This window comes from Erpetoichthys calabaricus, chromosome 12, assembly GCF_900747795.2.
Source record: "Erpetoichthys calabaricus chromosome 12, fErpCal1.3, whole genome shotgun sequence".
In the NCBI taxonomy this organism is placed as follows: Eukaryota; Metazoa; Chordata; class Cladistia; order Polypteriformes; family Polypteridae; genus Erpetoichthys; species Erpetoichthys calabaricus.
Genome location: NC_041405.2, coordinates 13,781,921 through 13,807,972, shown reverse-complemented (window position 1 = coordinate 13,807,972; position 26,052 = coordinate 13,781,921). Strand labels below are relative to the sequence as shown.

Genomic DNA, 26,052 nt, shown 5'->3' with positions numbered 1-26,052 from the left:
CAGGCCATGTAGTCTTCCGTCTAGCCTCCCTGCCTCCTGATTGGTTGAGCACAACTGAAATGGTCACTCTTTAGAGAGGTCCTCTGATCTCAGCACAGGATTTCTGAAGCTCTACTAGAGTGGCCATTGGGTTCTTGGTCACCTCAGGGCCATCTTAAACGCATGGGCATGCTGGGCAGTTGCATCTTGCTGAGTGTTTGTGTAGGTAGGGGCCACAGTGCACTGCTTTTCCCGGGGACCTATAATGCTGTTAAGACGGTCCTGGGTCACCTCCCTGACCAAAGCCCTTCTTGGCCAGTTACTCAGTTTGGCTAATTGACCAAACTATCGGAAGAGTCCTGGTTGGTCCAAACTTCTTCCATTTCACAATTATCCAGGCCACTGGTTTTTTTTTTTCTCCCCTTGCCCTGATTTGCCATAATTTGAACACAAAGGTCTACCGAGAGTTTCTTGGACTTCATGGCTTGTGTTTTTTCCTGACCTGCACTGTGAATTGTGGGACCTTCTATGCCCAAGTACATGTGTGCCATTCTAAACAAATTCCAAATCAATTCAGTTTGCCTTGGCGGACTCCAATCAAGACAGATCGACACATCTTATGTTTCTTTAGTATACGTGTGTTCAGTTTATATTCCCCCTTTTTAAGCATTCCTCTGTCATCCATGTATCTGTGCTCATCTAACATTCCTATTTCTTCCTATTTATCCCACATTCTTGTGTTCAATGAATTATTTGATTTGATTTTCCCCTTTTATATTGTTCCATTTTTACTTTGTATTCATTTTACATTCTGAAATCTTACCTACAACGCTTGTTCCATCATTTACCTCTGTGCTCAACTCTTATGATTTGGGGAGTCTCCTTAATGGATTCTGCTCCTTTCTTGCTTTCACCTTGGTTCACTCTCATAGAATTCTCAAACTTACTTAATCCAATTCGGGGACACAGTTGGTCAAAGCATTTCCTGGCAGGATCTGGTGCAAGGCAGTAGTCAGTCCAAAAATTGGCGTCGGTCTATTTTAATTCCTCGCTATCGCCTTGAAAATTTGAGAAATGCCATTTGCTCCATGGGTCCTCCTTTATGCCACCGTGAATTGTGAATTTCCCATTGGGATTAATAAAGTATCTATCTATCTATCTATCTATCTATCTATCTATCTATCTATCTATCTATCTATCTATCTATCTATCTATCTATCTATCTATCTATCTATCTATCTATCTATCTATCTATCTATCTATCTATCTATCTATCTATCTATCTATCTATCTATCACCTTCATTGCTTTTACTGTCCTGTTTTTCCCCTTTCTTTTCTGGGTTTTGTAAACCCCTTGTCTCTCTTCTGCCCAGGTGTTCTCCATTGTAATCTTCGGCTCCATCGCTAATGAAGGCTACGTGAACCGTCCGGATGAAGTGGAAGAGTTCTGCATATTCAACCGGAACCAGAATGCCTGCAACTATGGCGTGACCATGGGGACGCTGACCTTCCTGACGTGTTTGGCATTCCTCGCCCTTGATGTCTACTTCCCACAGATCAGCAGCGTCAAGGACCGAAAGAAGGCAGTGCTGACCGATATGGGAGTGTCTGGTGAGTGGTCATGTGGAAGGCCCACAGCCAACAATGAGGCATTTTGAACCGTGAAAAGGGACGGGAATCCAATGAGTTTCTCCCCTTCATCTTGTCCGACAGACGTAAAATTCAGTCGGAGGCTGATAGCCTTGTGGCTACATAGCTGGAGCTTTAAAAGCAAGACGACCCATATGTGCAGCGTAAAGCGTATTGTGCTGAACGCTGAAAGTGCTTCACAATTATTGAATTATAAAACGTTCTTTATGAAAGAGGCTGAATGATTTACGGTGGGGGGAGGGGTAACGTTAGAAAATAAGGATTACGAGTTTAAAGAGGAAATTCGGCTTGCTAACTCAATTATTCCAATTACATTTCAAGAGCAAAATGTATTGTCTCGCATGACTTGAACTAAAGCTACAGTCGTGTGAAAAAGTAAGTACACCCCATGCACATTGTTCTTTTTTCTTACATACAGTGCATCCAGAAAGTATTCCCAGCGCATCACTTTTTCCACATTTTGTTATGTTACAGCCTTATTCCAAAATGGATTAAATTTATTTTTTTCCTCAGAATTCTACACACAACACCCCATAATGACAACGTGAAAAAAGTTTACTTGAGGTTTTTGCAAATTTATTAAAAATAAAAAAAATTGAGAAATCCCATGTACATAAGTATTCACAGCCTTTGCCATGAAGCTCAAAATTGATCTCAGGTGCATCCTGTTTCCCCTGATCATCCTTGAGATGTTTCTGCAGCTTCATTGGAGTCCACCTCTGGTAAATTCAGTTGACTGGACATGATTTGTAAAGGCACACACCTGTCTATATAAGGTCCCACAGTTGACAGTTCATGTCAGAGCACAAACCAAGCATGAAGTCAAAGGAATTGTCTGTAGACCTCCGAGACAGGATTGTCTTGAGGCACAAATCTGGGGAAGGTTACAGAAAAATTTCTGCAGCTTTGAAGGTCCCAATGAGCACAGTTGCCTCCATTATCCGTAAGTGGAAGAAGTTCGAAACCAGCAGGACTCTTCCTAGAGCTGGCCGGCCATCTAAACTGAGAGATCGGGGGAGAAGGGCCTTAGTCATGGAGGTGACCAAGAACCCGATGGTCACTCTGTCAGAGCTCCAGAGGTCCTCTGTGGAGAGAGGAGAACCTTCCAGAAGGACAACCATCTCTGCAGCAATCCACCAATCAGACCTGTATGGTAGAGTGGCCAGACGGAAGCCACTCCTTAGTAAAAGGCACATGGCAGCCCGCCTGGAGTTTGCCAAAAGGCACCTGAAGGACTCTCAGACCATGAGAAAGAAAATTCTCTGGTCTGATGAGACAAAGATTGAACTCTTTGGTGTGAATGCCAGGCGTCACGTTTGGAGGAAACCAGGCACCGCTCATCACCAGGCCAATACCATCCCTACAGTGAAGCATGGTGGTGGCAGTATCATGCTGTGGGGATGTTTTTCAGCGGCAAGGACTGGGAGACTAGTCAGGATAAAGGGAAAGATGACTGTAGCAATGTACAGAGACATCCTGGATGAAAACCTGCTCCAGAGCACTCTTCACCTCAGACTGGGGTGATGGTTCATCTTTCAGCAGGACAACGACCCTAAGCACACAGCCAAGATATCAAAGGAGTGGCTTCAGGACATCTCTGTGAATGTCCTTGAGTGGCCCAGCCAGAGCCCAGACTTGGATCCGATTGAACATCTCTGGAGAGATCTTAAAATGGCTGTGCACCGACGCTTCTCATCCAACCTGATGGAGCTTGAGAGGTGCTGCAAAGAGGAATGGGCGAAACTGGCCAAGGGTAGGTGTGCCAAGCTTGTGGCATCATATTCAAAAAGACTTGAGGCTGTACTTGCTGCCAAAGGTGCATCGACTGTGGGGAACAGCCCGGACACAGACAGGTAGACACGATGGTTTCACCCAACACACATTTATTTATCATATTTATAGTGCACATACCCAGTGCCGAAGAACCAATCACCCCTTTAAATCCTGGCCACAACACAATGCCTTATTAGTCTCTGGTCTGCCTCCACTCCTCTCCACAAAGCTTCGTCCACTTCCATCCGACTCTTGCCCCTGACTGGAGGGAGGCGGCCCCTTTTATACACCCCAGAAGGACTCCAGGTGCTTCCTGAGGATTTCTGTAGCCACACCCCTGTGTGGCGGAAGCTCTGCCGGTATATCCGGAAGTCCTGCGGGTGTCCCCAATCCTCTTCCCCCCAGTACTTCCGGGTGTGGCAGATGTACTGAGGTCCAGGGCTCCTAAGGCATCGGGGCTCCCCCTGGTGGTGACCACGGGCCCCTACAGGGTTGAGCTTCCATGCTCTATACCCGTGGCCCCCAAAGCAAGCAGGGCGGACGCCCCCTTGTGTTCTGGAGGAGGCACAAGCCCTCCTCTGGTCCTCCTGAGCATCCCGGCTGGGGTTCCTACCACACGACAAAGTATTGAGCAAAGGCTGTGAATACTTATGTACATGTGATTTCTCTGTTTTTTTATTAAATTTGCAAAAACCTCAAGTAAACATTTTTCACGTTGTCATTATGGGGTGTTGTGTGTAGAATTCTGAGGAAAAAAATTAATTTAATCCATTTTGGAATAAGGCTGTAACATAACAAAATGTGGAAAAAGTGATGCGCTGTGAATACTGTCTGGATGCACTGTATATATATACTGTGTATATATATATATATATATATATATATATATATATATATATATATATATATATATATATAATTATAAAATAATACATTTTCTTTCCTGTATGTTCTGCTACTCCGTCTGGTTGTCTGAGGTCATAAATATTAAAAGTAGTGTACCGTATGAGGACGATAACAGAAATGTGAGGTCTACTTTAAGATAAACAACAAGACAACAATATAGAATTGGGGTTCCAGCCCGACAACCCTGCAGAAATGAATTGCAAGCAAAAAGGAACATTTTATAATTGAGGGGACTTCTTTATCAGACACGAGTTCAAGATCAAACTACCAAAGGTGGCAGACCTTCCAATTTTCAAGAAGTGAGTCCAGGTGGACAGCCACCGGACGTGATGTCAGAGGTTTCATAGTCATCCTGTCTGCAGAGGGAGGAAGAGAGAGAGGCATTAGGACACAGCGCCAACCCCTGGTCTGGCAGAGGAATTGCAGTCACAGTCCCTTCAGCTTTCCTCTATGCACATAAGTATGATAATATGCGATAAAGATTATAAACAGGAAAAGGGTCACCCCTAGGACCCTAACATGACAAATTCCATGTTGAGTCAGAGGTTTCAGTTCTCCCCTTCTCCATTTTTGTGTACAGTTTTGAAACTTTTATTAATTACAAGCCTTATGCTTCATTTTGGGCCAAGTGAGGCCTGGAGGAGGAGAAGGAGGTTGGGAGCCTGCACTGATTACAACCCGCTGCTGGACCCACCACACGACGAACCACCCGGCTTGGGACCAAAGTGCAGCCACGATACCTGCCTCTTAAGTATGGAGCCAGGGTGCCTGGGGTGAGGCCTATTTTGGGGTCAAGCTCACTGAATCCTCGTCTGACTGGTGTTATTTAGAGGCCTATTGAGCCTTTTTGTGCTTTGTTGTGTCAGATTTCACAACACAATTCTAGATTCCTTTTCATGGATTTCTGGCTTTGTGTTTGGTTTACATATTGGGTTTTGGCACACCATCTTTGCTTGTTTGGTTTTAACCTCTGTATGCCTATGATTTATATTTTGTCTCCATTTTCCAGTCCTTGTTTCCCAGTGTTTATACTTTGCCAGTACCAGGCCTGAACATGGCCAATCAATCACAGGGTATATTTATATGCCATCCCTACGTAAGGCCTGTTTACAATTGACGATTAAACTAACAAGCTGATCTTTGCGATGTGGGAGAAAAAGTTTCCAGTGATACGGCTCTAGGGAGCGGAATCTTATCCAGGCAACAAGAGGGACAAAGCAGATAGAAATAGTAGCTTGGTTTTGGTTTGTTACATTAAATTCTCTTTTGGAACATTCAGTCCACCTGGTCCTACGTGTCCTAATTTATACAAAAGATGAGATCCCATTAATTTTTTTGAAACTTTTTTTCTGTGAAGCAGACAAAGTCAGAATAGTAAAAGATGTGGGTAGTCCAAATATAAATGTCCTTGAACAAGTCTGGGATTACCTTCAGAAGAAGAAAACCAGTACATTGTTAAAGTGAAATAGAGAACAAAATAAATCCTGGTGCAGAGAGTTGATCCTCAAAGTAGAAAAGCTGAGGTTCTGAGAAAAAGCTTTTCATTTTCCCGGAGTGAAAACAATGCAGGCCTTTTAATATCACATGTGTGGACAAAGTGTTTATAGGGGTCAGGAGGTAAATGTCCCCAAAACATTCGAAAATTCACTGTTTCGAATAAATCTTCTTTCGGCTGCTCCCGTTAGGGGTTGCCACAGCGGATCATCTTCTTCCACATCTTTCTGTCCTCTGCATCTTGTTCTGTTACACCATCACCTGCATGTCCTCTCTCACCACATCCATAAACCTTCGCTTAGGCCAGGGGTGGGCAGATTCAGTCCTGGAGGGCCGCAGTGGCTGCAGGTTTTTGCTCCAACCCAATTGCTTAATAAGAAACCCTTATTGCTCAAGTAACACTTCAGCTTCACTTTAGTTGTTTCGCTCGTTAACAGTTTGAACCCTTATTGCTTATTTTAGTCTTAAACAGCTGTATTCTTAGTGTTTAATTGCTCCTAATTAGCAATACCATGCAAATGACAAAAGAGACCAGCATTTCTCCATTTAGCTTGTTACCATTTACGCCTGTGTGTATTTATCATGCACTATTTGGTTTAATTAAATACTTGGAAGGAAAGTGAAGAGAAAAAAAGTGAAACACTGAGAATTACTCATCTGTTTTAGACTTCAGATCATTTGGATGATATCCTTAGGAAGGAAAATAAATCTAGGATATGAGAATGACCTGACATGGCAGAGTTAAAACACTAACAAGCCATGCAATTATATAATTGACAAGGATTGTTTTTTAATTAAGCAACTGGGTTGGAACAAAAACCTGCAACCACTGCGGCCCTCCAGGACTGAATCTGCCCACCCCTGGCTTAGGCCTTCCTCTTTTCCTGTTCCCTGGCAGCTCTATCCTTAGCAACCTTCTCCCAATATACCCCTCATCTCTCCTCTGCACATGTCCAAACCAACGCAATCTCGCCTCTCTGACTTTGTCTCCCAACCGTCCAACTTGAGCTGACCCTCTAATGTCCTCATTTCTAATCCTGTCCATCCTCGTCACACACAATGCAAATCTTAGCATCTTTCACTCTGCTACCTCCAGCTCTGTCTCCTGCTTTCTGGTCAGTGCCACCGTCTCCAGCCCATATAACATAGCTGGTCTCACTACCTTCCTGTAAACCTTCCCTTTCACTCTTGCTGATACCCGTCTGTCACAATCACTCCTGACACTCTTCTCCCTCCATTCCACCCTTCCTGCACTCTCTTCTTCACCTCTCTTCCACAATCCCCATTTCTCTGTACTGTTGATCCCAAGTATTTAAACTCATCCACCTTCGCCCAACTCATCCTCACCATTCCTCTGCCCTCCCTCTCATTTACACACATGTATTCTGTCTTCTTTCTACTGACCTTCATTCCTCTCCTCTCTAGAACATATCTCCACCTCTCCAGGGTCTCCTCAACCTGCTCCCTACTATTGCTACAGATCACAATGTCATCAGTAAACATCATAGTCCACAGGGACTCCTGTCTAATCTCATCTAACAACCTGACCATTGTAAATAAGAAAGGGCTCAGAGCCGATCCCTGATGTAATCCCACCTCCGTCTCTCCTACCGCAGACCTCACCACAGTCACACTTCCCTCGTACATATCCTGTACAACTCTTATGTACTTCTCTGCCACTCCCGACTTCCTCATACAATACCACAGCTCCTCTCTCCTTGCCCTGTCATATGCTTTCTCCAGGTCCACAAAGACGCAATGCAACTCCTTCTGGCCTGTTTTGAATAAATATTAAGTATTAATTAATATTTAATATTGATTAATACTTAATATTTATTACTGTATATACTCACGTTTAAGTTCTCCTGCGTATAAGTCAGGCCTTGATTTTACCGTATAATTTCCAGTATTTTACAATGTCAGTCGTATAAGTCGAATGTGGAAAACTCACGCTATTGGTCCAAGAGATTATGATATGCTAACGCACACCTGAGAGAGTGACCACGGAGTCACCACCACCGTGTATTGTGCCTACGTGACTACCGAGTAATACCTGAACTATTCCAAAGTGATGTTTGCACTGATTTTGTGTTTTTTGTATCACACACCCTCATACACTTTTATCGTAAGAGCATCCTGTTATACTATGTGTTTTTATTAAGTTTAATGTCCCTGTTCTCTGTGCCCGCTGTTATGGACTCATTCATACAGGCAGACCAAATATGGTACACAGGGGACAGCATCTTCATTTAGAATTGCCGAGCCAAGCACAGGACTAGATAACCACAGACAACTGGAGAATTGAATAGTCAGCCTAAAGACAGACTAGTATATTTCTGTCTTCTGTCAGCACAGAAACCTTTCCTTGTTGGGAGAATGAGAACTGTATGTAGGCATTGTGCTGTTCCTGTATTTTTTGAAGGTGGGGCTGGAATCCTTCCTGTCCTTGTTTGGAACCAGAGAAACGCACCCTGCACTTGGAACAACCAAAATAAAAGGATGGACCAACGACCAACACTTTGAAGCTTCCGGGAGGAAGAGTATGTCTTCCGTCTGAGGCCGAGCAGAAGATTATGTCTTCTGTCCGGCTAAAATCCTTTCAGCTTGGCAACGAAAAATGACAGACTGCACAGATCAAGAGACCCACGGCTTGATATGTCTGTCATAAGCGTCCTGTTTGTAATGCCACGTGAAACCGTCAATAAAGAGCTAGAATTATCCTAACTTGTCGTGTAAGCTTGTAACCGTTATTTTGCATGCTGGGCGGGATAATACTTTTTTATTTAAATTCAGGTTATTAAAACGCTGCAATTGAAAAGAACACATTTCCAGAGAGCTAATGCCTCTTACGGAAACACATCCCTTATCTGCGATGGAGTGTTTGATCAGAAGAAAATATGAACCTGGTTTTAAATTAAAAGTTGTTGAAGTGGCAAAAGAAATTGGTGACTGCGCTGCTGCAACAAAATTCGACGCGTCTGAGAAACTGGTGCAAGATTGGAGGAGGCAAGAAGATGTGAAAAAAAAAAAAATGAAGTGTCGGATTTTTGAACGGGCTCATAAGTCAGGGTCTGATTTTATGATCGATTTTTCGGGTTTTAAGACCTGACTTATATGCGATGTGGCGGGCGGCTGGGGGTTGTGCCCAGCCGTAACGCCTAGAAGGACCCGAGAGAGGGTCTATGCCTCCCTCGGACCACAAAAGGGCAGCCACCCTGGTTTGTATGGGGGCCACGGGAATCGAGCATGGAAGCTCAACCCTATAGGGGTCCATGGCCACTGCCAGGGGGCGCCCGGACGAGTAAGCAACCCTGGACGTCAACCCTTCCGCCACATCTGGAGGTGCTGGCGGAAGAATTACCAGGAACACCCTGAGTACTTCCGGGTGCTTGTGCGTCACTTCCGCTACACCAGGAAGTGCCGCAGGAAGCTCATCAGGGGGCACCTGGAGCACATCCGGGTGGGAATAAAATGGGCCGCCTCCCTCCAGTCGTGAGCCGGAGTTGGGTGGAAGACAACGAAGCTCGGAGGAGAGGAGTGGAGACGGTGAAGGAAAGACGGACCATTGAGAGGTCCGGACTTGAGAAGGGTGATTGGTGCAGGGGCACTTTGTGGTGTGTGGGACAGTTTTATTGTAAACTAGCCAACCCGCGGAGTAGCATACGCCATATAATTATGTATTGATGGGTGAACACTTCCTGAAAGACACAGTTGTCCAAATGGGGTGGGTTTGAGGATACAACTGTAGGTGAATGAAAAGATGGAATTCTGGAGAGGTCAACATACAATTGTCCGTGACTGACAACTGGAGGACCACCGTCGCACGCTCATTCAGCGATTCACTTCCATGACAAACAAATAGTTTTACACGCTGCATACAGCGATTCACATCCGCGACAAACATGATTTTTCTTAGATGGTCCTGTCGCGTCCACCCTCGCACTCGAAGCATACACACTGCCCGTTCATGTGCCCGCTCGCAAGAGCAACTCACAGAGACCCGCCCACCAACTGTAAGACCATGGGATACCCCTCGCAAACTGTTTTACACGCTGCATACAGCAATTCACATCCGCGACAAACTGTTTTACACGCCGCATACAGCGATTCATATCTGCAACAAACATGTTTCTTCTTAGATGGTCCTGCCTCGTCCACCCTCGTTCTCAAAGCATACACACTGCCTTGTCATGTGCCCACGCTGCATACAGCGATTCACATCCATGACAAACATGCCTCTTTTTAGATGGTCCTGCTGCATCCACCCTCATTCTCGAAGCATACATACCGCCTGGTCATGTGCCCGCTCGCAAGAGCAACTCACGGAGACCCATCCACCAACTCTAAGACCATGGCGTGTAAAACAGTTTGCAATGGTGGACTTGGTCATGCGTCGTAACCGAAAAGAATAATGAAAAGTCAACGTAGCTCAGAGGTGCATGTGGAGTGTAGCAGAGACGAACGTGAATGACACCCTGTTTTGTGAGTTGCTCCGTCTGAGTTGGTGGGCGTGGCTCTACGAGTTGTTGTCATATCCAATGACGCCGTGTTTTGTGAGTTGCTGCGTCCGAGTTGGTGGGCATGGCTCTGCGAGTTGTCGTCGTATCCAATGGTCTTAGAGTTGGTGTGCATGGCTCCGTCCTGCATGCTCCATGGGTGTCTTGCTCGCTGATGGCTTAGTGAATTATATACAGTATATAGATAAACGTGGGTGTTTTTGGACTTACGGTGTCTGCCTGTTTGTGTCCGGGCTGGTTCTCCACAGCGAGTATATACGGCAACTAATAATTAAAATTAGAATTAGTCACACACGTGTAGGACACATAGTAGCATGCAACATTTAAGTCCTGGCCTTCAGTATTTTGGGAGGAAAATGGCTACCCCTCTCTTCCAACACCCTAATCTGGATTGGCATTAACAGAATACCCAAAACTATTTTTTTTATATGTTACTTACACCTTCTAGTCTGTAGCAATTACCGAGAAACATTTTTAATCTCATGTTTCCATGAAAAATGAAGATCACAAAGTTTATGAGAGAATGGGTGTCTATGGAGACAAACGCTGGACAACAGCAGTAAATCAGGCTATGTAATAAGCACAAACCAATCAGAGCTCTCTATGTTTTGGAAAGTCTACGTTTTTACCCATCCACACTGCAACATTCCTACGTGGAGAGTAACTCCAAGACAGAACCCCGCAAAAATTTTTCCACATTTTATAGTCGGCCGCAAGAGATAAGAGGTGTCGATTAATCTGCCCAACAAGCACCATGTAAAGAAACTCCACTATGTTTACTGTGTTGGCCAATCAGGGAATGAGACTTTGTAATGAGCAGGATCCAATCACATGAAATGTGTGAGCCAATCAGAGTGTGATTAAAATTAAAGCTTCATCTTCTCCCATCCACACTTCAGCTTTTCCAGCACTATATGGATCTCCATTTTCTGGGGGACTTGAAACCCATCGGAAAAGTTTACTTTTCAAAGGTTGATCTCTGATGGTTCACAAAACTTAAAAGAGAATTCTCATTTATGTTTAATTTAAAAATCAACTTTGTCACAGATGTTTCTCCTAAAATCCCTTAGGAGAAACGGCTTCAGACAAAAAGGAGACCTGAGATACAACTGAGGCAAAAGCAGTCAAAATTGAAGATTTGGTTTGAAAAGCATGCTGTTTTTTTTGTGAGATCTCTTTCTAGTCTTCAAAAGACTTCATTTTTTTTACTTATGATGGGACTGATGCCTTTATCTGAGGTGACTTACAACATTTTAGATACGATTGGTTACATTTCCCTTAGAACACAGGCAGATAAAGTAACTTGCTTTGGTGTTAGAAGTGGGATTTCAAAACACACAATCTCAGGGTATGAAGCCCAAAGTCTTAACCACTATGCCACACTGCCTGCCTTTGTTTTTCAGATTGAGTGGAACTTAATTGGTGAACAGCAATAAAAATTAAAGCGACTAATAGCTGTAACAATGGAGGCAAAAGCAGAAAAAGATTTGGGGGATCCACCTCGTATATTCATACACCAACAACGCAAGAGTGAGTAGCAACAAAGTAGTCACAAAGGACCGAGTCCAAAACGGGATTAAGGGGAAAGGTGAAGCGGGTGGTCTTTTATAGGCGGTGGGCAGGAAAACGCAAGGGAACTGGCGGAAGTGAGGTCAGTAGGAGGGCGTGGTCTGGACGGGGAGGTGGAAGCTGTTTGAACTTCAGTTGGTTTGTTCTTTCTGATGGTCTTTAGAAGAGCACTGACTCAGTTACAGTGCATCCGGAAAGTATTCACAGTGCATCACTTTTTGCACATTTTGTTATGTTACAGCCTTATTCCAAAATGGATTAAATTCATTTTTTTCCTCAGAATTCTACACACAACACCCCATAATGACAATGTGAAAAAAGTTTACTTGAGGTTTTTGCAAATTTATTAAAAATAAAAAAACTGAGAAATCCCATGTACATAAGTATTCACAGCCTTTGCTCAATACTTTGTCGATGCACCTTTGGCAGCAATTACAGCCTCAAGTCTTGTTGAATACGATGCCATAAGTTTGGCACACTTATCCTTTGCCAGTCTTGCCCATTCCTCTTTGCAGCACCTCTCAAGCTCCATCAGGTTGGATGGGAAGCGTCGGTGCACAGCCATTTTACGATCTCTCCAGAGATGTTCAATCGGATTCAAGTCTGGGCTCTGGCTGGGCCACTCAAGGACATTCACAGAGTTGTCCTGAAGCCACTCTTTTGATATCTTGGCTGTGTGCTTAGGGTCGTTGTCCTGCTGAAAGATGAACCTGAGTCTGAGGTCAAGAGCGCTCTGGAGCAGGTTTTCATCCAGGATGTCTCTGTACATTGCTGCAGTCATCTTTCCCTTTATCCTGACTAGTCTCCCAGTTCCTGCCGCTGAAAACATCCCCACAGCATGATGCTGCCACCACCATGCTTCACTGCAGGGATGGTATTAGCCTGGTGATGAGTGGTGCCTGGTTTCCTCCAAACGTGACACCTGGCATTCACACCAAAGAGTTCAATCTTTGTCTCATCAGACCAGAGAATTTTCTTTCTCATGGTCTGAGAGTCCTGCAGGTGCCTTTTGGCAAACTCCAGGTGGGCTGCCATATGCCTTTTACTAAGGAGTGGCTTCTGTCTGGCCACTTTACCATACACGCCTGATTGGTGGATTGCTGCAGAGATGGTTGTCCTTCTGGAAGGTTCTCCTCTCTCCACAGAGGACCTCTGGAGCTCTGACAGAGTGACCATCGGGTTCTTGGTCACCTCCCTGACTAAGGCCCTTCTCCCCTGATCGCTCAGTTTAGATGGCCGGCCAGCTCCAGATTTGTGCCTCGAGACAATCCTGTCTCAGAGGTCTACAGACAATTCCATTGACTTCATGCTTGGTTTGTGCTCTGACATGAACTGTCAGCTGTTGAACCTTATATAGACAGTGTGTGCCTTTCCAAATCATGTCCAATCAACTGAATTTACCACAGGTGGACTCCAATTAAGCTGCAGAAACATCTCAAGGATGATCTGGGGAAACCGGATGCACCTGAGCTCAATTTTGAGCTTCACGGCAAAGGCTGTGAATACTTATGTACATGTGCTTTCTCAATTTTTTTATTTTTAATAAATTTGCAAAAACCTCAAGTAAACTTTTTTCACGTTGTCATTATGGGGTGTTGTGTGTGGAATTCTGAGGAAAAAAATGAATTGAATCCATTTTGGAATAAGGCTGTAACATAACAAAATGTGGAGAAAGTGATGCGCTGTGAATACTTTCCAGATGCACTGTAAGTCCTTTGACTGCCTCCCATGCGCTCGTGTGTGACAGGTATGATTCAGAAGCAAAGACTGCAGATTTACAATCATAGTAAAGTGTTTTATAACTACTGGCCTTACATTTCACCATTTATTACTAAGCACACAATGCAAGTACATTCAAATTGCCAACAAAATACATTATATGGAAAATCTGAGCCCATAGTGTGACTTTTCAGAGATCTTTGAAACTCCAGAGGAGACCCTTGTGAGAACATTGGGGTATTTTGTCTTAGGAGAAACATCTGAGAAGCAGGAGTCAAAAAAGCATGTCTTTTATGATCTTATCGTTGTCAAGCAGAAACCAAAAAGATATTAAGGAGATCTCTTTTTATGATTTTTTTAATTCCAATGGGAAATGGGTTATGTCGATGAAAGGCAAAAATGGAAATGAATAGCAAAAAAAAAAATTTGCAGTGTGGACGTAGCCTAAAATGCACCGTTCCAAACCACAAATAAAACCCAACTTTGTGCCCACTTCCTTATCAAACATCCACATGGTAGAATGCCTCCATGGTGCACCAGTGGTTACACACCTCCAAGCTGAAGGCCATTTTTTACAAAGCGTGAGGAACCAATCCCAGGTGAGAAGTCCAGTTAAGTTAGACTGTGCTTCGATGAGGTTTGGGCCTTCATCAGATTGAGAAAACTAAATGGGAATACTCCTAATTTTTCCCCCCCTGCTCTCTTCTTCTTCTTCCTCTCATCTCTCCTACCCATCTGCAGCTTTCTGGTCATTTATGTGGTTTGTGGGCTTCTGCTTCCTGACCAACCAGTGGCAGGTATCCAAACGAGAAGACAACCCTTTGAATGAAGGAGCCGACGCAGCACGGGCCGCCATCGCATTTGCCTTCTTCTCCATCTTCACCTGGGTAAGTCCTATTCCTTTGCTACCCTTCTCATTATACACCCCAACCCTATCCTGCTCCTAATCACTGCCAGGTTGTCCCACCACCAGCGCACTAGACCTATAATTGCATTCCACATATTTTTTCTCTTTATGTATTTATTTTTTGTTCTTTCAGGGAGTCCAAACCTACATGGCTGTAGAGAAACTACAGAATATTACTTTTGAGGAAGAGTACAATAAACTTTTCCCTCAGGCGGCCCCCTGATGACTTAACCATCACCCCTTTCCCCTCTCCAGTTTGACACCTTGGTGTGGACCAGGCCCGACTTTAACGAAAAGACGAAAAGAGCAGTGGTGTGGATGTACTGTATGTGAGTGAGTGTTGTTGGACCGTCTGCCCACCTCCCACCATATAACGTGGGGTGTAAAGTGAATTGAAGGGGAGAAGAATTTAGGGCACAGACCACACCGAGGTTCTTGTTCAACACAATGCTGCTGCTTTATCTGGAAATTTCTCTGTGCTTTGCGCTCCTTTCTGTTACTGTCTGTTATATTTTTTCAATGATAACCTTAGAACCCCCCCCTGATGCCCCCTTAACAATGTAAATTGTGTACTGATTTGATTTGCAGCTCTTTGTTCTCATTATTTAAAGAGCAAATACCACGTGAGCCCAAACCCTTAATATTATACCATGAAGACGCTTGTCTTGTGGAGGGCAAAATGATGACGACTGGTCCTGGCTGAGGGGCTACAAATAGATTTTATGTTACATAATCCATACGGCAACCCTTCCCAAAAATAGCTCAGGATATAAATATCATAGAATATGTCAGGGAAAAATTTTATCCCCGTTACATTCAGCATTAAGCTAGTGAGAAAACTTCCTAGACTGAGGCATTGAGAAAAGGCTTTCGTTTTACTGGGACATACAGCAATGCAGACATTGAAGGTTGTGGGTCGGGGGATTAACATTAATGGGGGACCCCCTAACAAAAATGATATCTGAGGGGTATATTTGCCTTTTTCCATCATATATTGAATTGTTGAAGGATTTATTGCTGACCAATAAGAAATCGCCTCTCCAGAGTTAGCGGAGGGCTAAAGGTCTTATGAACCCATTGGGAGAAACCGAAAATTCCAGTTACTTGCTGGAAAAAATGTCTGACATTGTCTCAACCCAGGGTTACCAGTATTAAAGCTCTCGTCTTATCCTGATCATTCTGTCATGTGTGACTGTTATAATAATAAATGAATCCTTATTGTTCTCCTCTTCTTGTGTCCAGACTCTTTACGGGGGTCCAGCACTACAAAGCCATTAAAGCATATGTAGTATTATACAGGGCCCGTCATAATCCTTGATTCTGACGAGATTAAAGTGCACATTGTAGACTTTCATTTAAGTCACACAACCCTTTGTCTACATGGTCCCACAAATAATAATCAACACCATTAGTTTAAATAATCAACAAAATAAACATGAATGAGATTCATGAACCCCAGTCAGGGGAGGAACCCTGGCTGAAACGGGACAACCCTTCGCATGGGCAACAGCTCCATCAAGTGGCACGTTATTGACTTGCAGAAAAAGGGGAGAGCCCGCGATACATTAGAAATGTGAAACTGTGCTGGCAAGTTGTTACCCAGCCTCATAATCTGGCATCCTCCGGCGCCGAGATCGGCAATCTGCAGTCGTCAAGTTTTGCATGTAACGTGACGTTGGCATAAACCGGACACAGCCTCAGAGTTTTGCTCACCTCCTGTGTATTTATTATTAAATATCTGGCTGATAGCTTCCTCTAAGGTGGCTTATAAGTGCAGGAGATGGGACAACTGTTTACAAATCATATCATGAAGGACATGAAGTCACACCATGGGGTTGGAGCCGGCAATTTGAATTGATAATCTTTGGGCTGCGTGGGATTAGAATTTGAGGGTTTCCAAATGTAATCCTGAGTTAAAGTCACTTCTTCTACATCCTCTCACCGTTCTCCTCCCAGAAACGCAACTAAATCGAGATTACCAGTAAAGCAGATGGTACAATCGCTCTGCCTACCCCAGCGTTGATTTACATGTATGAATTAAATACCCACCACTCCTGACACCCTATATGCTCTTCTCCCGAAAACTGCCAATTATTCTGTGGAGGATTTGCTTCCAGCAGGTAGGAACAAGAGGTTAGAGGGCAAGCAATGAAAGAGTGGGATTTGCCTTAAGATCTTTGCACTAATGAATGCTGACACTTTGGCTAAAGCAGACTAATGTGATTAATTAAGGACGCTAATCAAACTGCTTTGTGTCTTCTTTGTTTTCTCTCCCTCCCCAACCTTCTTCTTCTTCGTTTTCTCTTATTCTTTTTATGTGTGAACTCTGATCCTCACGATCCCTGACATTTCAATGTCAATCCAAACTGCTTACCCCATTCTTGTCTTGTCTTGTCACTGCCTTCATGCTTCCACTCACTCCCAAAAACTTATTCTACAACCCTCACCTCTCTTTCCTTTGCTAATTCTTTATACTGGTTTACCATTCCTGATCTCTTGCTACAACTCTCACCCCCTAAACTCCTCTTCGAAACCTTCACCCATTCTTGTTCTTTCTTTTCTTCAACCCTCTGCTCATCCTTCTGCTGTAAACCTCCCTATGTCTACCATACCCTCCTCCTTTGCTCTTCTTCAACACCTTCTGTTGTTGTGATTTTTCATTTTCACCATGTAACGTTGGTCCTCCACCATATTGCCATGAACCTTTTTCACTCTGGTATTTGTTTCCCCTTTCCATAAAATGTCTTCTTTCCCTTGTTATGGCATATTCTGTCTCATTCTGATATGCTCTTCAACCATCTGCTGTGCTGAACACGCCCATTTTATGACATACCCTGTATTTGCTAACCAACTTCCCATCCCTTTCTTTTTGATGTAACCCATCATATGCTTGCTGTACCTTCTTGGTTTCCCTCCATCTTTGCAACACCTTCTTCCATTTCCTGATACTCTCTGATTGTTTGCTGTGTTATTCTCTTTCTTCACTTGTTTCTTAAACATATTAAATGTTCTCTGTCCCCTTGTCCCACATTCTCTTTTTGGTTTCTCACTCACCACTTCTACTTCCTTCTGGTTTTGTGTAACTCCTGCTATAACTTCCCTCTTTGGTATCTCCATAACGGCACTGTCCCCTCTCCCTCCGACTTACACCTTTTGGTGAAACCTCATCCATCTTTACTCTCTCTCTCAATCACACCCATCTGTCTGCTTGTCTCCCTTCTTTAATTCTTTAATCATGGCTTTCTGCTCCCCCCCATTTTAAACCATGCCTGCCTCCACCCCTCACTGTAAAGGCCGCCCAGTCATTCCTAGCATTCCAGAGATACCGGCTTGGAGCAGATTCAGCCCTGTTTTCTCAAGACTACACGGATCCCAGTCAAGATGCATCAGTGCCCTACAGCAACTACACTGGAGGAGACGGGCTGGACAGCCCACCCAACAGCACTCCCTACCAGCAGACTTCCTCGGATGCCTACGATGGCTCTTCTGGCTACCAGAGCCAAGGATACTAACATTGCACAAAGGGTAGGGGGAAAGATGGAGGAAGACCTAATGGACGTCAGTGGGGGGCAAATGGGGCTGTGTGTACAGGTGTGTGTTATTTCCATCAGCCACTAATAAAGCACAACCCCCTCCCTGCCGCCCCCCCCTAGTTAAATTGCCCCCCACCCTCTCCATTTTCCTGCCATTCAAGGTCAGGCAACTGACTTGAAGTTGAGAAGCCAACTGAGTGAACAGGTTTGAGTCATTTTTATTCGTGAGGTCCAGCTCAACCACTCGACCCTACAAGGGGGAGGCGGAGTCAGGGGAGGGGCAGGCTGACATCATTATCTGGATTTCCTGCTTAGGCAGCCAGTCAGAATACACAGCACGGGCTCTTAAACTCAGGAGAAGCCACCCCTCTCTCAATTGATTTAGAACCAGTTTGGACTGGTTGTATGTGGGGCCGCAGGGCAGCCTCCTGGAGGAGGAATACACCAAGGGTCCATTTGGAAGAGCCAGACGTACTCTGTGCAGTTGTTTCTTACGGAGAGGATATATTTATGTGTAGTTATCGGCGATGTGGCATGGCTGCTAGCTGACAGCTACCAGACAATGGTCAGCAGGGGGCCCTTGGAAGTGTGAGGGGGTTGTGATTGTCCTGATGGAAATGATACACCTGGGTAGGCTTAGTCCACTATCTAATGACAAGACTTTGTGTGTTTTCCTTTGCAGAAATGACTACAAGAAGAGAAAAAAATACTGCATGTTATTTTGTTTTATTTTGCAAAACAACATTTAAAAACTTAATGGTTGGTGGCTGCTTTCATTAGGGGTTGATGACTAGCAATTTAGCCAACCAGTGCTACTGTTTGCTTCTTTGACAATTTCAGGTATCCCACTACTGACACCATGTTTGAATTTAGTGAGTAATTTGTCTATCCTATAATTTACATCATGACTCCATAATTATTTAACCCTGTTGTATACCCCACTTTTAACTTTTTTTTATACACCATTCTTTACAATTATGATTTTTGTCTAATTTGTGCATCCCATATGTTGTAGCATTTTGCTTTATTCATTATATGAAGTAACCCACCAGCAATCAACTGAAATCCATTGAGGAGTTAATGTAGCCCACCATTCTCATCTTTTCCTTCACATGGGATTTCATTTTTAACATTCCTGTGTGTCCCTCCCATGACATCCTCACCATTTCCTTCACATAGGATTCCATGAAAGACATGCCAACCTGTCCAAGTCCATGATGGCTATTTTAAATAGATGGACTGCAAACATCATTTTCTTCATATAGAATGTAATGTGTCTTACCACTAACACTTTTCTGCACCATTGAGGAGTTCAAGTATCCTGCCATTCATGCCAACTCTCTGTATAGCACATTATGCATCCCACTATTGCCACCTTTTCTTCTTCTTCTTTTGGCTGCTCCCATTAGGGGTCGCCACAGTGGATCATCTTGTTCTGTATCTTCCTGTCCTCGTCATCTTGTTCTGTCAAACCCATCACCTGCATGTCCTCTCTCACCACATCCATAAACCTTCTCTTGGGCCTTCCTCTTACCTGGCAGCTCCATTTTTAACGTCCTTTTTCCAACATACCCAGCATCTCTCCTCTGCACATGTCCAAACCAAACCTTTTTTCTCATTAAGGATTTTTATTTTCCCAGTGCTAAATCCATTTACTTCTTGTAGCAGTTTTCACTATGTCCCACTTGGGATAGGTTTTCTTTTCCTCCATGAGGATTTTATGCATCTCACTCCTAACCCCACTATTTTCCCCGTTTGTAGTTTATTCATTGCCAGTGCTGGCAATATACCTTCTATATATCATCTAATACCATTTTTTATGCTAATGCACCACTTGCAAATCTTTGTTTTTCTTCTGGAAATATTTCACATATCCCACTGCTAACACCAATTTTGTGAGATGGGAAAATTCAAATTAATAATTTTAATAGTAATATATTTCATTTACTACCTCTGATATCACATATGTCTGGGTAACACAGTGGTGGAGTAGTAAGCAATGCTGCCTCACAGATTCACCATCCAGGTTTTGAATCCCCATTTCTTTGTAGCTGCAAGGGTTTTCCTCCCACACCCCAAAAGACGTGCAGATTGGATTAATACATGATTCCAAATTGGTCCCCCGAGTGTGAATACAAGTACAAGTGAATATAATTGGTCCAGATCTGTTGTTTCCTGCTGGGACAGCACTTAACACCCCGTGACCATGAATTGGATTAAGCAGGACATCACTTAAAGCCACCGAGAAATTCTATCAAATTACCAAATATTTTTTTCTCCATATTGAATCTCCTACATCCCAGTTGCTGTCTCCATTTATATCATTTTTGGTTTCTGAAAAAATTTTGAAACACTGTGTTCCACCATCAGAAAAGTTTTTAAGTCTCATTATGAATCCTACCGTTTTGTTTGCTGTACAATATATATTTTATAGATCTTCTCCTTATATAACTGGAAAAATGATTCCCACCTTTGCTTCATAGGCCATTACAGACAATGCAAGATGCCAAGCATGGTGTCAGCTGACCTTTGAAATTTGTCAGGATACCACACTGGGACAGTGTATTCACAGGCAGTGCAGAAGTTTCCAACTCTCTTCTGTGGGTGTACCCCTGCTGGTAGGGGGGAGGTTCCTTATTAGGGTCACCCAACATGGGAACACATTTCTTCCCAGTTTAGCTTAACAGAATAAGGTTTGCTGTGCTTGTTTTGATTCATTTTGGTATACGCAGGCTAATCAGGTATCCAGTGGGCCCTACTGGAATTGTGATGAAAATTAAGGTTAGGGTTAGGGATTTACTGGAGAGAGTCCATACTCTTCATAAAAGCACTGGAAGGGTCCTTTTAAACTTATAACTTATTATGCATTGTGTTAGTTAGCAGCCACCACCCATTATGTAACAACGTTTTATAATAGGATTCAGTGTTTAAGAGAGTTGTGTGTACCCAGGTGCCATCATGAGAGCTGAGGTACGGATAGGTAGAAGAAAACAGGACTGCATCCTACTTATCAGTCAGAACAGGCCGCAGTTTCTGGGTAACACAACAACACACGTCATATTGCACTGGACAGCAATGTCGAACCAGCAGACAAGAGGTGAGGGCGTCCTTCAACTAGTAAAGCTTCTCCCATAAAAATGTTCAATGAAAAATCTCTTCTCCTTTAACCATCAGATTCTACCACAGGCCTAATAGGTTGTTCCTAACATATTCGCTTATATAAGCTGTGTGATCGAGTGTAGGGATGACAGCCTCGAGACTCCAAGAAATGTTGGGATGCCAACTAGGTCATCTGTTTCATTGTCCAAAAACAAACAAAAGAAAAACTCGGGCGAGTGCTAAGTGGATGGGCTGGGTAGGCAAGTCGTTGCCCAAGCCAGAAAATGGCGCCCCCTTCCAGGATGCCCGAGTTTTTATGCTGGCTGGGGGCGGAAGGGGCGGAGTCAGTGGGCCTCAGCTGGCGGCATCTCTGCACTGTGGAAAAAGTAGGAGATGACGATGTTAGCGGCAGCACTTCCTCTCACTGCGGGCAGGTTATTAAATTACAACATGCATGCGTGACAACTGCATGATGGGATATCGGTGGTGATGGTGATGGTGATGGTGGTGGTGGTGGGGGTTTACATTTAAACATCATGCAGCTTTGGTATATTTTACACTGGGGGAAATAAGCAATCAACACGTCAACATGTTTCCCATGAAACATATTTCCAATTTCTTATTCAAACAGGTACGCATATGCATACGTGAAACCAAGTTAGGCTACATCCAAACTACTACGTTTTTACTTAAAGACAACATTTCTAAATGAAAACGGGCTCCAGCCCCACTAGCATTTGTATATTGTTTATGAAAGTATTGTCGTTGCAGAGGTCACGGCAGCCCGACTTTTCTCAAGAAGGCACACGGAGTCTCAGGTAGGCAGCAGAGTCGGGCTTTTATTACTTGATGTATACACGGTGTGAGAGCCAGCTCGACCACAGACAGACAGACACCGTTCTTAAGTCCACCGCACACGGTTTATTTACACTATTTACAATTAAATGAGTCTCCTCACAGCACACAGTACTCCAGCACCAAACACCCATTTCTGGGGCCTCTCAATGGTCCTCTTCGGGACGTCTTCTCTTCCCATGCCAAAGCCTTGTCCTCTTACTTCCCGACTCTTGCTCCTCGATTGTTGGAAGGCAGCCCCTTTTATGCTCACCCGGATATGCTGCAGGTGCCCCTTGATGAACCTCTGTCGGCACTTCCTGGTGTGGCGGAAGTGCCGGACGAGCAACTGGTACCACTCAGGGTGACCCTGGAATTCCTTCTGCCAGCACTTCCTGGTGTGGCGGAAGTGTTGGCTTCCAGGGCTCTAGGATCCACCGGGCACCCCCTGGCGGTGGCCACGGGCCCCTATAGGGTTCTCAGCTTGGTTCCCGTGACCCCAATAGCAACCAGGGTGGCTGTCCTCTCATGTCCCGGGGGAGGTATAATCCCTCTCCTGGTCCTTCCAGGCGTCCTGGCTGGGCATTGCGCCCAGCCATCTGACACAACAGTTGTGAATTTCCCCTTGGGATTAATAAAGTATCTATCTATCTATCTATCTATCTATCTATCTATCTATCTATCTATCTATCTATCTATCTATCTATCTATCTATCTATCTATCTATCTATCTAACAGACTCAAATCAAGTGAAATGAGTGCCCAAGGATGGGCAAACCACACTTTTATTACAATTCCTACCTCCCAACACATTTGCCTCTATCATCTGACTCCAATATCATTCCATTCCCTGCTATCCTGCCTTCAACTGGTTCCACCAATATTTCCCAGTTCACCGGGCATAGCATCTTTCCCATACATCACATCAGCTTTGACAGAGCCTAATCCCACCTGGTACTGGTCCAGTTGTCGTCACCAATATTTACAACCTCAAGTTCATATCTCAAGAGCCAGGGCTCTCCCTTAAAGATAGGGTGAGAAGCTCAGTCATCCGGGAGGGGCTCAGAGTAGAGCTGCTGCTCCTCCGCATCGAGAGGAGTCAGATGAAGTGGCTCGGGCATCTGATCACGATGCCTCTTGGACGCCTCACTAGTGAGGTGTTCCGGGCACGTCCAACCGGGAGGAGGCCCCGGGGAAGACCCAGGACACGCTGGAGGGACTATGTCTCTCGGCTGGCCTGGGAACACCTCGGGATTCTCCTGGAAGAGCTAGAAGAAGTGGCCGGGGAGAGGGAAGTCTGGGCATCTCTGCTCAAGCTGCTGCCCCCACGACCCGACCTCAGATAAGCAGAAGAGGATGGAAGGATGGATGGATGGAGTTCATATCTCTTATCTGGAGTAGTGGAATTCAGTCTCCCCATCCTTCACTGCACACTTGACCTTTACAGTAGTCTATAAAATATTGGTGGTGTCTAGCTTATTCAGATACATAAAAAAAAAATTACAGGCTTAAATTAAGACTTTCCAGTTTTAATTCTTGCAGTGCTTGTGCTTAATAAAATATAATACTTATTTCTTTTATGTACTCATGATTCGTTTCAAATACATATTAATCAACAGTAAGATAAATATATTCCTCTATAGTATCTCCATCCAAATTACAATGACGGCAATGCATATGATACAGAAGTATGCCCGCATTGGCAGAAAAATGCATGAAGGAGCAGTAGCAGCACCAGCCACGGGATTTATCACTAAACAGCAGCGACTGGTAAATGATTTGCCTTCTGCAGATGTATGCGGCATTCAACCTCAAAACACAATTTAGCACCGTGGTCTGTTATGCTAGAATTTCTTTTGTAAAGGGTGAACAATCGGAAAACGGCCACATCATAAACGTGAACCAATCAGTGTTCGTTTTCACTCATTCGACACACATTCAAGATTTTCATGGGCTCTGTGACAACATTTTCAAAGGTACACATGAAAGGCGAAAACGGAGCAGGATCCAATCAGGGGAAACGGCTACACAACAAGCACAAAGAAATCAGAGCGCGACTAGAGTCTGCGTTTTGAGAAGTCTACATTTTCACACATCCACACTGCCAGGCCGAGCCGGCATTTTCAGAAGTATACGGCTATAAAAACGTATACAGTTCAAAACGTTGGGGTAGTGTGGACGAAAGATGAGAACGGAGTTTAACATCCTCTTTTTTTTAAAGGAAAATGTCAACGTGTGGACGTGGCCTTAGATGGCAAGCTACTTGTCATCTCGTTGATAACTGGAAGATGGATCAGAAAACAAGAAGCAATTAAAACAAGATAAGGGAGCTGTTAAAGACTAAAGAAGGCAATTAAGGGGATTTTAAAAGGCCACTTAACTAAAATGAAGCACCAACGTATTGCTTGGATAATAAATGGCTTCAAATTGAGCAATTAGGTTACAACAAAAAGAACTGCAGCCACTGTGGCCTTCTTCCAGGACTGCACTTGTGGATACCTGGTTTAAGGACGGACATCTAGAGCAGCGTGCCTGAACTTTTAGCATGCTACTTTACTTAGATCAATAAACGTTTAACCATTTGGCTCCAAATGTTGGGAGGGACTTCCCTTTTCAGGGGATATTTATAAGTAGATTGGGTTTTAGGTTTAAACTTGGTTAGATAGATATAGGGTGGTCCAGATCTAACTATGCAACTTTTAATGCAATTTAGGAAAACAATGCAAGACAGAAGAATTGTTTGAAATATCTTGCAATAAACGAATGCAGGGCAGGTGCTACCATCTATCGGCAACAAAAATATTTTTTTGTGAAATTGCTATGTAATAAACTTAAGTTATAGCGTAATGAAAATTGCATAATTAGATCTGGACCACCCTGTAGATTTTAATTTTAGTGTAGTAGGCAGGATAGACAGATATATGGATCTTTATTTGTCCCCAGGTGGAAATGTTTAATAGAAACTCCATAAATAAACAAATGCATATAATAATATTGTGACAAATAACAAATCCTTCTGAAATATACACCAGAACAACTAAAAAGAAATCAAACTAACACAAAAGAGAACTTCTGACTTGGCAGGAGCAGTCGCAGTGAACCATAATAGAGGCGCATTGCTGTCATATAAAGGAGTCCCAGTAGTGTGGCACTGGTCTGCTCTTCTGGTGCTCTTTCGGATTTGCTACGAGAGTTTTAGATTTTGGTTTCTAGTATACAGTACAGGCATACGATTGGTCATATAGGTGGATGGAACTGGAAGCCTATCAGCGAGGACCTCTGCCCTTTTCAAATTCACACTTGCAAATGTCTGCCATGGCTGTGGCCGCAAAGTGAGCTAAATGGGTTACTGAGATTTTCAGATTTTATTTTATTTTTTTATACAAACTATTCAGGGAGATCTCAATATACAGTTTATCAATTATGGAATGAAATTTGCTTTCACTCAGGACAAAATTGCAGAAGCTCTAGTGCAAACTTTAAATTAGTTCTCCACCCAAAAATGATATTTTTTTTATGCTACCTATCCCATGTCGTTTGTAATGATGGGCAAAAAAAAATTTTTCATCTCATATTTTCACACAGAACTGAGATAGAATAAAAGTCAAAGGTGAAAAAACATCAGACAAAAGCAAATGATATCCAAAGATTCCTGAAGAAATCTCATGGTATTGCTGTCGCATGATCCACACGTCAAGTCATCCAGTTGTATGCTCACAACGTCCCAAACACGTGTATTTTTTACTAAATTATTGTTAAATAAACCACCGCCAGAAAACGCACTTGTGCTCAGGCAAGAATGATCATTTGACCTGAAGACCTGTCTGTCGTTGTTCAATTGATATTCATTTCCACATGTGGAGTCCAAACCAGATTGTTTAGCAGCGTTGCGTGAACCTTCATAAAATACGAGATGGATTTACTTCCTGAAAACGGTTTCACGCGCTTTTCTTTCACTTATAATCTTTAGTTATACTCGTCTCCAGTGTTTGACGTGGAACCAAATTACTGGCGGTGTTCTGTTTACGACTTTAGATCAAAAGGTTGGAGTTAGGGGGTCACCACTGATAC

At 43.7% G+C, this 26,052-nt stretch overlaps 1 protein-coding gene across 2 annotated transcripts in view; it reads left to right on the top strand.

The window, feature by feature from the left end:
* The window catches only part of LOC114661898 (synaptogyrin-1-like), a 75,107-nt gene extending 54,704 nt beyond the window's left edge, over positions 1-20,403 (top strand). Inside the window, exons 2-4 of one of the 2 annotated variants that reach the window (XM_028815125.2) lie at positions 1,354-1,591; positions 14,350-14,495; positions 17,809-20,403. In XM_028815125.2, coding sequence (XP_028670958.1) covers positions 1,354-1,591; positions 14,350-14,495; positions 17,809-18,027 — 603 coding nt within the window. In that variant the 3' untranslated portion in view covers positions 18,028-20,403. Of the gene's footprint in view, positions 1-1,353; positions 1,592-14,349; positions 14,496-14,648; positions 15,743-17,808 lie in introns of those variants that run through there. The other variant, XM_028815126.2, reaches the window with a different exon arrangement.
* The last annotated feature ends 5,649 nt before the right edge of the window (positions 20,404-26,052 follow it).